Below are 13297 nucleotides of genomic sequence, written 5' to 3' on the forward strand. Positions count from 1 at the left end.
ATTCAAAAATAGTCACCAAAATATATGCATTGTGCAGGGTATTACCACTTAGTTTATTCCATTTAATTTGTGGTAAAAGAGATTTTATCCAGCTTAAGTTTAGGAATTTCGATCAGATACACATCACGTGACGTGACGACCTATTTAGCAATTCCCACTTTTAGAGACAAGTTATACTTATGTGGGTAATATAAAAACAATATAGGTACTATTGTATTGTTTCAATTATAAATTTACGAGGTAGTCTCGTGTTTATTCAAATTCAACCTCTGGGCGGATAAAAGTACCGTACTATGGGTTAGGTGTGAGTAAAATTTATTCTGTCACCTATAATTGGATATTAAAAATCCAAATATATTTTATATGTAAGGATTTATTTTAAAAGGCAATGTAGTCTTGTGCCGAACATTTCGGCAGCTAGACCGACGTGTCTCTGACACGCACAAATCAAAAATGAACCGCGGAGCGCTGGTGAAAAAATTTAAAAGAAATATTTTTAATTCGAGGGTAGACTTCGAACGTTTTTCAAAATAAAACCCGTAAGGTTTTAGATTACATAAATAGGCCTACATGAATAAAGTATATTTGAACTTGAACTTAAAAGATAATTCTTTATGCCCATAGAAAAACTTGAACTTGGTGTTTTAAAATGTGCGTGGTTTTGATCGAGAACCGCTATAGATTTATTAAATTGTGTTATGCATTGCTATCGTGTTGACTCACGGCCAACCCCAAGTAAGTTCTATCTTCGTGACGACTCTAGGCCGCCCCCCAGGTTTATATAGGTAGTTACCAGTCGTGGACTCACGGCCCGCGCGGTACTAAGTAAATGCAAGGTATTTGATCACAAAGTGTAAGTTTTTTACAAAAATAGTTAAAATAGTTACTTTTTTTTTTTTTTAGGATCTGAAGGATCTATTATCACTCGGCAATTTTGCTTGAGTTTTTTCTGTTGGGCCATCTAAAACCTAATAAAAAGAAATCCTCCCTCGTCTCTTTAACACAACACAATATGATTATTTAGGGCCCTTTGTTTCGTTGCGCGCTGTCCGATCTTAATTAAACCTTTGGTTGGTTCACGACCAACCCCCGGGCGCAATCGGTGTTCGAAGTACGAACAGACTTTCCATCGTGTTGGTTCACGACCAACCCCCAAGATAATTTTTTCCTTCGTGTTGGTTCACGACCAACCCCCAGGATGATTTATTCCTTCGTGTTGATTCACGACCAACCCCCAGGATGATTTATTCCTTCGTGTTAGTTCTCGACTAACCTCCAGGATGATGAACAATTTCAATAACAAATATATTTTATATTGCACAACGAATACGAAACGAATAATCCCACAGCTTACATCTCGTATAAATCGTATAATGTCTGCACTAAGTGCACTACGTATAGGCATTTTAAACGACTTTGAAACAAAATTATGATTTTACGTGCGTTCGTTGCCTCGCAAGAATAAAGAATGAGCAATGGCGGCAAGCCGCGCGCCCCAGCAAGACTGGGTGAAAAAGTAGGGATAGACCTGTTTGAGTTAAAGTTTTTGCTACCTACTTTAAACATGCGATGAGTTGCCTAGTAGGTTAAAGGACTCCCTGGTTTTTATATCTGAAGAATGAAGCTTGAGAAATATAATCCACCGACAAGAGCAAAGCTCTTAAGTTATGATGATGATGATAATAATTATAATGTATTTTTTTTTTGTTAATTTCCTACATAACTAGTTTGCAAAACTAAACTAAGCTATGCAATTTAATGTATCAAAAAATGCTATCCTTTATAACATAATAAAATAAAAAAACAACATTGTATAAAAATATCAGTCCCTAAGAAAAAGACCATTCCGAATGACGAATCGCGGTGGCGGGTGAGTGTGATCCAACGTTTGCCTTAAAATGGTGCCATCCTTGGATTCGTTGATTTTGGCGTTACATGTGCGTGGACAACGCGTGCAGTACCAGTACCTGGTTCCCTTTAGAGAAACCTTACGGCAGTAGAAAGTGAAGCCATTCAAAACCAACAATTCTTTGCCCCTGCTGTTCCGCACGTGAGTGACTAGAAAAAAAAGAATGAGTACCATAAGAATTAAAGTACATCATATTTTGGAATTGCCCCGATTTGATTTGAACGTCTTTTTTTAAACATTTTACTGCCATAAGCGACGGAGATGGCGGGACGACTTAGACACCTTCATCAGTAACTGGCCGGAAAAAGCACAACAGCGGGAGTTGTGGAGATCAAGGGGAGAGGCCTTTGCCCAGCAGTGGGATACTTTAACTGGCTATTAATTAATTAATTAACTACTCAGTGCACCTTTCTTGCGCATATTTGTTGGTGCTGCTGCGGTTAAATAAAAAAGATAACATTAAAAAAGTATGCTATTTATTTTTTACATAATAAAATAAGAGTCACGATTGTATCAACATGTCAGATCTTAAGACAAATACCATTCCGAATGACGAATCGCGGTGGCGGGTGAGTGTGATCCAACTTTTGCCTTAAAATGAAACCATCCTTGGCTTCGTTGACCTTGGTTTTGCATGAGGCTGCAGTGGCCCGCGTGCAGTACCAGTACCTGGTTCCCGTGGTGGAAACCTTACGGCAGTAGCAAGTGAAGCCGTTCAAAACCAACAATTCTTTGCTTCTGATGTTCCGGACGTGAGTCACTAGAAAAAAGATAAAAGAGGTACCATACAAATTTAATTTTGGAGTGACCAATGTGACCATACTTATTCTGATTTCAAATTACTACTCTCAGTGCATCTTTCTCGCGATTAGTTTTTGCCGCGGTTAAACACAAAAACATGTTCGGGTCCATAATTAACTATATTTTGGTTACAAACACAACAAATTATTTCATTTTGTGTAAAATTCCATCTATAATTACACATTTTGGGGGCGCATGGTTGTGCTCCAGCCTCATCCTAAGAACTTGGCCGTCTTTGGTGGTGTTCACCATGCCTTTGCATGAGGACGCGTAGGTGCAGTACCAGAAGTCCGTCAGGCCCTGGCTGGAACGTTTGTGACGGTAGAAACTGTAGCCTTCTGCCATCAGGAGCTCGTTGCCGCGCTTGTTGCGAACCACTGCCACTGAAAAAAGATATACCAATTGAAATCGCCGAATGTTCACCCTGTTGGCGTGATCTTAAAGCAGTCAAGGAATGTAGGAAGAGTATCTATCGTTTAAACGGAAATATTTTATTGTTCTTTATTTATTTTTTGTTGCAAGTAGGCCCAAACAGTGAAAATAGCGGATTGCCAGGGGTCCTTCAGAATCAGAATCTAGCCACCGCCATACCATCGAAGTTGAGCTCTCATTTTAAAACGACATCCTGATATAACATTAAATTCGAACGTACCTAACTTTGATTGTATGGGAGTGGTGTTTTGGCGGCGAGTTCGTGTACTCTTAAAGTGAGCACCATTCTTTAGCTTCCAATGCCTACAACTAATTTTTTTTCGCCCTCTTATAAATGCCGTCTACTATGGCAAACTTCTGCGGCTCATGTTCATGCTCATTGGCTATCTTGATTTCAGTATTATCGTTAAAAGTAACAGCTCTAACTTTACAAGGCCGTTGTGCGCATCGCCAGCCCAGGGTCTTTGTAAGTTTCTTATGCAACAAGAGCGTATAGCCGTCCATTATCATCACTCTGTTGCCAAACATATTTTTCGCGTAGATCACTTCTGCAAGTAATATTAAGTTCTTATTAATAATACTTGTTATATTTCTTAGGCCCTAGTAGCTGAAGAGCCCATTTCTTGAATGGTGTTAGACTGATACCTATTATTAGTGTGCTGTTATGAAAAAATATACCATTTGAGGCAATTCATGGACTAATAATATAAGTCAAATACCGTTAGAGAAATGGACCCCAGGATCAGAACACAACTTCTTCCTAATTATTTTTCAAATAATTAGTGTATTGATTAGGTGGCCACGAAGACTTAATGTTCTTTTGAATAAGAAACTAGACAGTCAATCCAATATTTCATGTTTTTATTTCAACCAATAATGTGACAACGTCCATTATGAATTAAACACATTCAAACATATCATGTGGTTCTTCTATTCGGCATTCATACAGAGATCGAATAAAACTGAAAAATATAATTACCTACAGGCCCAGGTTTCTAAAGTCGGACCAACCTAACTCGTCGCAAACTTTGCACTGACAGTGCTAGCCTCCGTACGTCAAATTTCTATTAAAATATGATGTTTCTTACAGTTGGCAGTTGGCACTTCCCTTCTATGGCACTATGTCTTTGCAGAGTTCGCTTAGACGGTCTCAAAGTGCCAGTTGCACCATCCACACTTGACAGACAGATCAACGTCACCCGGCGCGCCGTGGCGGTTTACTGTGACACTTTCCATACAATAAAATTTAGCTAACTCTTTAATGATGACAAACAGTTTGGTGCAACCGACCCTAAGTCTCTAACAAAATAATTTCTTCGCTTTTCTATAAACACCATCATCTATAACGAATCTCGTAGGCGGGTGATTGTGCCTATGCGTCAGTTTCACTTGGTCCTGGTTTTTGTTTGTTGTGGCGCGGACTTTGCACGGCCGTTTGGGACATCTCCACTCTAAAGTTTTCTTGTTCTCTCTATGGAAGTAGAGTGTGTGCTCGTCGATCACCATGACTAGGTTGCCGTATAGGTTCTTTGAGAATATTACTGTAAAAGGAATCGTAGCAAGGTCAGATTATTCTTTAAGTAAATGTGGTCTAAAGGTAAATTAAAAGACAGTGTTTTACAAGACTTGTTTTCTCAGGGCAATTACTTATTACTAAAACTGCATAAAGGACTTGAATTTTACAATTATTTAATTATAAAAAAAAAGTGTTATCTTTATTTCGTAGTGACGTGATTAAATTTTATTGATTTTATTAAATTAATCTGTAAGCCTTTTTCATCTACCGTACCTACATACTCGTAACAGTAATCGCTAAATTGAACTTGATCCATAGGTCGCTGGTTCATATCCGGCTCGAAGGATCATGTAAAATCTTCGCTGGTCTTAGGTGTTGTTCAGGTGTTAAATAATAGTGGACTGTAGTATTAACGCTGATTTATTTTCCAAATAACAAAAATACAAAAAGTGGCAAAGTGAATAGTCGTTGGGAATCGAGATGACAACGGTAAGTTTTTGAAAGCTCTAACTGTTAAAGTTTTTAATACAAAATTGCCCTAGTTTTAAACGAGTATATTTAAACACAGAGATTTAAATTATGATTGAATTTATACATAATATGCAATTTAAATATAATTAATAGTACGAGTATTTTGTTACATGAAATTAAATTATTAGACAGACATCAAAATTAAGCTAAAGAAAAACGATAAAAAATAAATTATATCCTGATATTGTCTTCAGTTACCGCGATAGTTACTCATAAAATAAAACGACGAAAACGGATTATATCGCGTATATTGAATTTATAATACATCCCGCCGTAAATTAGATCCTGGTTAAAAATCTCTGAGGAAAATCTATCATTGCATGTAGTTATTTTATTTATATTATATATTATTACACTCTAATACACAAAGGCAATGCTCAACTATGTACTTTGATCAAACACAGATAAAAAACAACACGTTCTTGTAGTGTGCGCCAAGCCACGCACACTCTTACGTAGCCTAGTATTATATAAGCGCTAGCACTTAGGAACATTATCCAGAATAAAGACATACTTATAACCAATTGGTTGTCTTAATTAACGTCCCACATCACATAATAGATAATGGGTTGGGAATCTTCCTAATCTAAAGTTTAATATACACTCCACCACGTATAACATAATTGGGTGCTGGATGGTGATGCTCCAACACGCCACCAATGATTTCCTGCAAATGTGTCACTGTAAGCTTAGCCTTGCATTTTCCACTGTAAGTACAGGTCCACAACGTGGTCGCCTTTTGCTGTTTCTTCATGTAGAACGTGAATCCGTTCACTAGGATCAGCTGACGACCTCGCGTGTTCTTGGTCCAGGTCACTGAAAACAAATATAATTAAAATTACAGTTCGGAAAGAAAAAAAAAGAAAGGCCAGGTCAAGAGCACCCTAAACCTGCGAGCGTGTATGAGGAATGTTAAGAAAGTGAAGGAAGCGAAAGAGGTATGCCAGGATCGTAGCAAGTGGAAATCCGTGATCTCTGCCTACCCCCCCGGGAAATAGGCGCGATTATATGTATGTATGTACAGTTCGGATCGTTCATGGTCATCAAATTTACTGATTATTATTATTATTATTTTATTCTATATTTAAATCGGCAGGTGCCTGCGCGATAGCAGAGGACGCTGGTTCGATTCCAGCCTGGGGCACTGGAGGCCCGTAATTTTTTCTTAGTATATGACATTTATTTCAGTTTATAATTTATATAGCAGTGTTTCTACTTAAAATAAAAACAAATTAAAGTATTTTCTGTAAATAATTTAATTTGTTCTAATACTTCTAACAGTAATCAAAGTTTCTTATAAATCCCGTTACTTATTACAAAATTCGGGGCTTCGTGGTTATGTTCCAATGACGCTCTAAGTATTTTCCTGTAATGAGTAGCGAGGAAACGACTCCTGCACTTAAACTTGTAATTTGTACACTTCCACGATATGTTCTTCTCTCGCACTGTGTTCCTGCAGTACGAGTATCCGTTTATCAGCACCATCTCATTGCCTCGTGTGTTCAACGTCCAAATTACTAAAATTAAACAGGTATTGTATTGTACCTACGAGTGTAATTCTCTCAGGTAATAATATCTGTTGATACTGAAACTAGTATTTTAAAGAAAGCGTGTAATTTGTTCATATACTTAATTACAAGGAAAATATTGAAACAAATCACGTTTGTTGTATGGGAGCCCCACTTCTATATTTATCGCTATCACTTCTAGAAATATCATCTGTTAAAATTTTTACTGTCTAGCTATCACGCTTCATGAACCGTGATAGCTATGTAGACAGTTAAATTTTACCCTAAAACGGGACCCTATTACTAAGACTCCACTGTCCGTCTGTCTGTCTATCCGTCTGTCTGTCTGTCTGTCTGTCACCAGGCTGTATCTCATGAGATACAGCGGACAGTGGAGTCTTAGTAATAGGGTCCCGTTTTTACCCTTTGGGTACGGCACCCTAAAAATGAGAAACAGTTATTGTGATAAACACACTCCCTCCTGTTTCGTAGGCAGGGTGACTACAAACTAAGCCCTTTAAGTTTTTTATATATCCCGTTCCTTATAACAAAATTCGGAGCATCATGGTTGTGTTCTAACGATGCCCTGAGTATTTTCCTATCTTGAGTAGCGAGGAAATGACTCTTGCACTTGCTGTAAGAATTCGTACACTTCCAAGAGATGTTCTTCTCTCTCGCTGTGTTCCTGCAGTACGAGTATCCGTTTATCAGGACCATCTCATTGCCTCGTGCGTTCAACGTCCAAATCACTAAAACAAACAACAGAAATTGTACCTACAAGTGAAATCGTCTCAGATGATATACTTAAGTATATTCCAGAAGGCGCCGTAAGCCCTTAAGAGATTCAACCCATGCCGCCCGGGTGACAGGGGTTTAGGCATCTGGTGCAAATGCAGAGGACGCTGGTTCGATTCCAGCCCCGGACACTGGTTGGCTTGGTCACTTTTTCTTTCGTATATGACATCTATTTCAGTTTACAGATGGTAAAAGTTGATTTACTGAAACTCGAACTTTGAAGATACTGAGTAAAATTATTTATTTAAGCTTAATTTTTATACGTAAAAATGCCTTACAGGAATAACATTAAATATAAGTATAATTGTTTTAAAATAATTCTAAATAAATTATATAAGTATAACTTTTAATGCCTAGTTGCAACGAGACCATGTCACGTAATTAGTCTTCGTACATTTTAATACTTATATTTTTTAGCTTATTTATTGTACCATTTATATAATACGTGCTAAAATATTAATTTCACATATGTATAATCTAGTTACCTATATTAAAAGCTAACATAATTATAGTATATTAAATCACATTTAGAAACGGGTCTATCGCGAATTTATTTTGTTACCTTTATTTACCGACGTTTCGACACAGGTTTCACTGGTCGCGGTCAGTTAGCCGCGACCACGACCAGTGAAACCTGTGTCGAAACGTCGGTAAATAAAGGTAACAAAATAAATTCGCGATAGACCCGTTTCTAAATGTGATTTAATATGTGTTCAAACCGCGAAAGTTTTAAATGTTATATAATTATAGTATACTGCTAAAACATAAAACATGAATAACAGAAACAAAATGGTCTAACAAGATGAGAAACCAAAAATGGTGCGAAGTAGGTACGAAAATGATACTCTAGAATTTACCTATACTATCATTTTCGTCATATTACATGTCAGAGCCTAAGGCTCTAAAGTTGCTGAGGACTCAATAAAGCTAAACGCAACGATGAACGAAAGAAAAGCACGTAGAAATAGAAGCAAAAATCTATTCATAGTTAAGCTAATACGAATTTTTACGTGTTTCTTTTGGAGTGTGTGGCGCGCCTATCGTGATCGTTGCTCATGCACTGTTTGTGTTTAAAAATGGAGACCGAGGCTCTTTAAAACTTGTCATGTGAGTGACTAGAAATACGTGAGCTATACGTTAAATTTGTTAAATGTTTGTACTACTCACGACAGTTTAAATTAAGATTAAATCAGAGTCTTTTAAAAACCCCGTTATCCGTCACATAGAACTTCGGAGCCCCGTGGTTATGTTCCAAAGTGGCCTTCAGTATTTTGTTCTTATGATTGGCGAGGAGGTGGCTCTTACAGCGGTTATGCGAAGATGATGTGCACTTCCATGATATCGTCTTCTTTCTCACCGTGTTCTTGCAGTACGGAAACCCGTTCACTATCACCATCTCTTTCCCTCGAGCGTTCACCGTCCAGATTACTGTAACCAAGAAATAACTGTGTATAGTGAACAGAAAACGCATAATTATAAATTATTAAGATCCTTTCGATGTTAGTAATAATAATTAAATGCAGGTAGGTATAGAAATAGAAGTATTGGCAATGACCTTATATTCACTATAAAATAAAAATAATCAAACGTAAACCTTGAAAACAATACACTCCTTTTTTGGGCAGTAATTTAAAAATTATAATACATACTTGTAAACATAAGACAAAAATAAATGAGTTTCTATACGTGAAACAATATTCGTAATTATCGCAAAATTGAGAACAGAAGCCATAGTAATTATAGCATAGTGGACCGCGTGCCAGCAACTGATTGTTTGTCAAGATCGATGTAAAATGCTAAAGGTAGGCGCGCGATCTCCTCTCCATGTTATGGCGTCCAAGGTAAATAAAATTTTTTCACCTAGCCATCAAAGAAAATTAACAGTCAGATTTTTTCACAGTTTTATATAAATCCCGTTCCGTATAATAAACCGAGGAGGCTCATGACTGTGGTTGAGATCAGCACGCAATATGACTCTGTCCGGCGTAGACAGGAAACGGCTCTTACACTTGTGGTGTAGAGTACATTTCCAGGATATTGTGTTCTTTCTAACACTGTTGGGGCCGAAGGAATACCCGTTGATTATTACCAACTCCGTTCCCCTTTGTGTTCTGCTCCAGATCACTAAAATATCAAAAATAATATAATTTTATAACGTGCGCTATGCTTAGGTACTACTGTATTTGGTACAGGAAAACTATGTTAAAGTACTGACATTTTTATTCAAGTTGAGTAACATGATAAGCATATATTTCGAGAAAGACTAGAAGATAGGAGCATAATTATGTAATTAACTTTCATGAGACAATTCACACACAATTTACAATGCATCAAGGTTCAACTATGTATATGTATGTATGTTCAACATGAACTGTGACTATGTATGACTATGTAGGCGACCATATGTATATCTGCTTATATATAAACACTATCAGTTATCACATAGGCATAGTCACCAATCTATGCGTACTCCGTCAGTAAACTTTATGCGTCCTCTCATTTAGATATATTTCAAAGGGGCGCATTATTCTAGGTACGTCCCAACGTCAGATAGATAATTATTTTCTGTAATGATCACTTCACACCTTAATATACAAGCCATTTCGTATTTGGAACGAAGGTGGCGGGTGATCGTGTTCTAAACGCGTCTTCACAATTTCGAAGGACACTGTGGTGATGACACGCGCCTTGCACGTGCGGCCGAAGGTGCATCTCCAGTGTACTGTGCTCGTGCGACGGTAATTAAAGCAGAAACAGTAGTCACGTAATACTAGTACCTCCTTGCCTCTGGAAGTCCTCGCCCATTGAGCTAAAACAGATGATTTAAAAATTTAACACTGGCAGCCAAGTAACAAGGCGTGTAGGTCTTGATTTCGAATACAGCTGACGAAAGTTTAAGCTAAAAGCAATGACATAGTTAGCATTTCTGCTTTCAATCGGGCATCTCATATGCCTTTTATCAGCAGTCACCCGCCAGTCACCAGTTACCAGTTCAATTTAACACTGGGTTAACGGTTTAACCGGTTAACCCCGGGTTAGTTGTATGGTGCAAGTGGCGCTTAGGGTTTATAACGTATGTCTAAATACATAGGGGAGAAGTAATGAAAACATCAGAGCAAAAAGATGAGAGGTTGTTAATCAATATCTTGAATTTTCTCAAAGGATTTTTCAGGAAGATTAAACATAAAATACTGATTCAAATTTTAATATAAACGCCGTTCTGTATAACAAAATGATGTGCCTTGTGGTTATGGTCAAAGTTGCTTCGCAATATCTCTCCTTCTTTGGTGGCAAGGAAATGGCTTCCACACACATGGGTCTGCGTGCATCTCCAGGATATGGTTCTAGTGTTCTCTGAATTGATATAAAATGGGTAGCCATTAACGATAGCTGTGCGGTTTCCTCTCGTATTTTTGGCAAATATTACTGAAACAGAAATAGTTGAACCAGGTTCTTATACGTTTTTGAAACGGTTACGTTTGACATTAATGATTAAGATACGAGTATAACCTAAATATAATACCCATAGAAGCTTTCCACTGCGCAATTTGCCACACGACTTAGCGCGCAGACCTGCTAGCATGAGTTGCGTTCTCGACTCCATACATCTAGCGCGACTTCAAGTATGGCCTCGCGCGCGAGAACTCATGCTAGACCGCCTGGTGTAACTAAATGCGATTTTGACTCCAATGCTTGTAGTGCTCGTAGGGCCAGTCTTTTCGAAGTAATATATATACATATATATATGTCTATGTTAATACCATGAAACAAAATGTTTAAAAAATGCCTTTGTGTTCAGAGGATAGTGGACGACACCGCTTCTCCATACAAACGTAGTGCGAATTTTCCTCTCTGAATATTGACATTATGAAAAAGAATTTTAGACAGTTTGATGAACCTACATATTATTATATGTATTAATCAACTCCCTATGTATTATGTATCTTCGTTTGACTTAAAAAAATAGTTAAAGGAATTTAAAATAAAGGAAAACATGAATTAATTTGGTTAAAAAATACAATACACTTTTATTTCACAGTAAATATACCTAAATATTATTTTCCGTACATGGAACAGTGGGGTTTTAGACAGTTGAGAGACAGGAAGAAGAAGAAGAAGAAGAGAGGCGTACGTGTGTAGGAGCCAAAACCGACACGTGATGAGCCTTTACGACATTTTAATGAATTAATATGGGGCATTTTCTATGAGAAAGGGACCTTATTGTCAAAGGCGCTTATGTCGCACATCGTCGCGCGGCATTGTATTTATATCGGAGCATCGTTTATAATGGCGTAAGCGCCATCGACAATAAGGTCCTATTTTAAAGAAAATACCACTATTATTATGTTACAATTTGATATAAATCCCGTTACTTATGACGTACGCGGGTGCCACATGGTTGTGGTCAAGGTGAGCGCGTATTATCCTTCTGTCCCTGCTGGCAAGGAAATGGCTCTTACATCTTATGTTGTTGTTGCTATACTGAGTGCATTTCCAAGATATGTTTTTGTTAGTTATTGTATTGATGCAAAAAGTAAAACCGTCGATGATCACCATTTCTTTTCCTTTTATATTATTGGTCCAAATCACTGAAGAACACGAAAAAATTGATATTCAGGACTGTTAGTGTTTCTAGACATTGACGGTCTGATTCTAATTTTAAAAAACGACAAAAATTAGACCTCGATACGATATGGATCGGATCAAATCCGACCGGCTATGACAGATTCTGTCAGTGTCAAAAGTTACGTTTTAGTTTGAAGAATTTTTGACAGTTATTAAAATTAGAATCAGACGGGAAGTTCACAAACGTAGAAAAAAACGCAACAACATTTTTCTATAAAGTTACTTATATTTTATAGTAAAATAATTTTATAGTTTGAGTGCCCTAGGACAAACAACAACAACATTTTATAGTAAATAAACACAACGCTGGCCTTCTTACACAGAATCATGTAAAAATTATATTAGGTAAGTACCATATTCGTACCTAGAATTAGAATAAACGACGAAAAAGTGCAAGTCGGACTCGCCCACCGAGGGTTCCGTAATTTTTAGTATTTGTTGTTATAGCGGCAACAGAAATACATCATCTGTGAAAATTTCACCTAGCTATCACGGTTATGAGATACCTGACAGATGGACTGACAGACAGACGAACAGAGGAGTCTTAGTAATAGGGTCCCGTTTTTTACCCTTTGGTTACGCGCGGAACCCTAGTACACTGACATAGTACATTTTTTTTTTGTTTTTTGTTGAAGTGGCTTACTGACCATTATAGTAGTAGTAGTAATAACTTAATTGTACACAACACAGGTTACACACACCACAGGGTACACATTATATATATCTTTAATAATATAAGAGGCAATCGGGCATCTCACTGCGGTCGTGTTTTAATTTATCGCCACTCGTTTCGAATTTCCTCTTTTCCGCACTTGTATCGTAATAGTACATTTCGATGCTAGTGCGGAAAGTATGTCATTACTTCACGAGTACCGAGATATCTTGCCACGAGCCTTAGGCGAGTGGCAAGACTCGGGACGAGTGAAGAATGACATATCCGCACGTGTATCGAACGACGTTTTTTAATACAGTTGCAAAAAAAATAAGAAAAGCAACAAGTAAGTAATGGAATTCTAAACTTTTATATTATTAATTCTGTGACACTGACCTTCATTGACATTGACATTATGAAGAGGTGTTTTTCTAGCTTTTATTCGACTAGAATAGATTTTGTCATTATTATTGAACCCACTTAAATGAAAGTTTTTTTTTCAAATACATGTTCTATAAGACAGAAAC

The 13297-nt window shown here is 37.3% G+C and overlaps 1 protein-coding gene across 17 annotated transcripts in view; it reads right to left on the reverse strand.

Annotated features, from left to right (window-relative positions):
• Positions 1-13297, reverse strand: part of LOC134755337 (protein tramtrack, beta isoform) — a 598730-nt gene that overhangs the window by 262456 nt on the left and 322977 nt on the right. Inside the window, exon 5 of one of the 17 annotated variants that reach the window (XM_063691855.1) lies at positions 7184-7446. The exons of the other annotated variants lie outside the window; for them this stretch is intronic. Coding sequence (XP_063547925.1) covers positions 7199-7446 — 248 coding nt within the window. The 3' untranslated portion in view covers positions 7184-7198. Of the gene's footprint in view, positions 1-7183; positions 7447-13297 lie in introns of those variants that run through there. 17 annotated transcript variants of the gene reach the window in all.

Source organism: Cydia strobilella, chromosome 2, assembly GCF_947568885.1.
Source record: "Cydia strobilella chromosome 2, ilCydStro3.1, whole genome shotgun sequence".
NCBI lineage: Eukaryota > Metazoa > Arthropoda > Insecta > Lepidoptera > Tortricidae > Cydia > Cydia strobilella.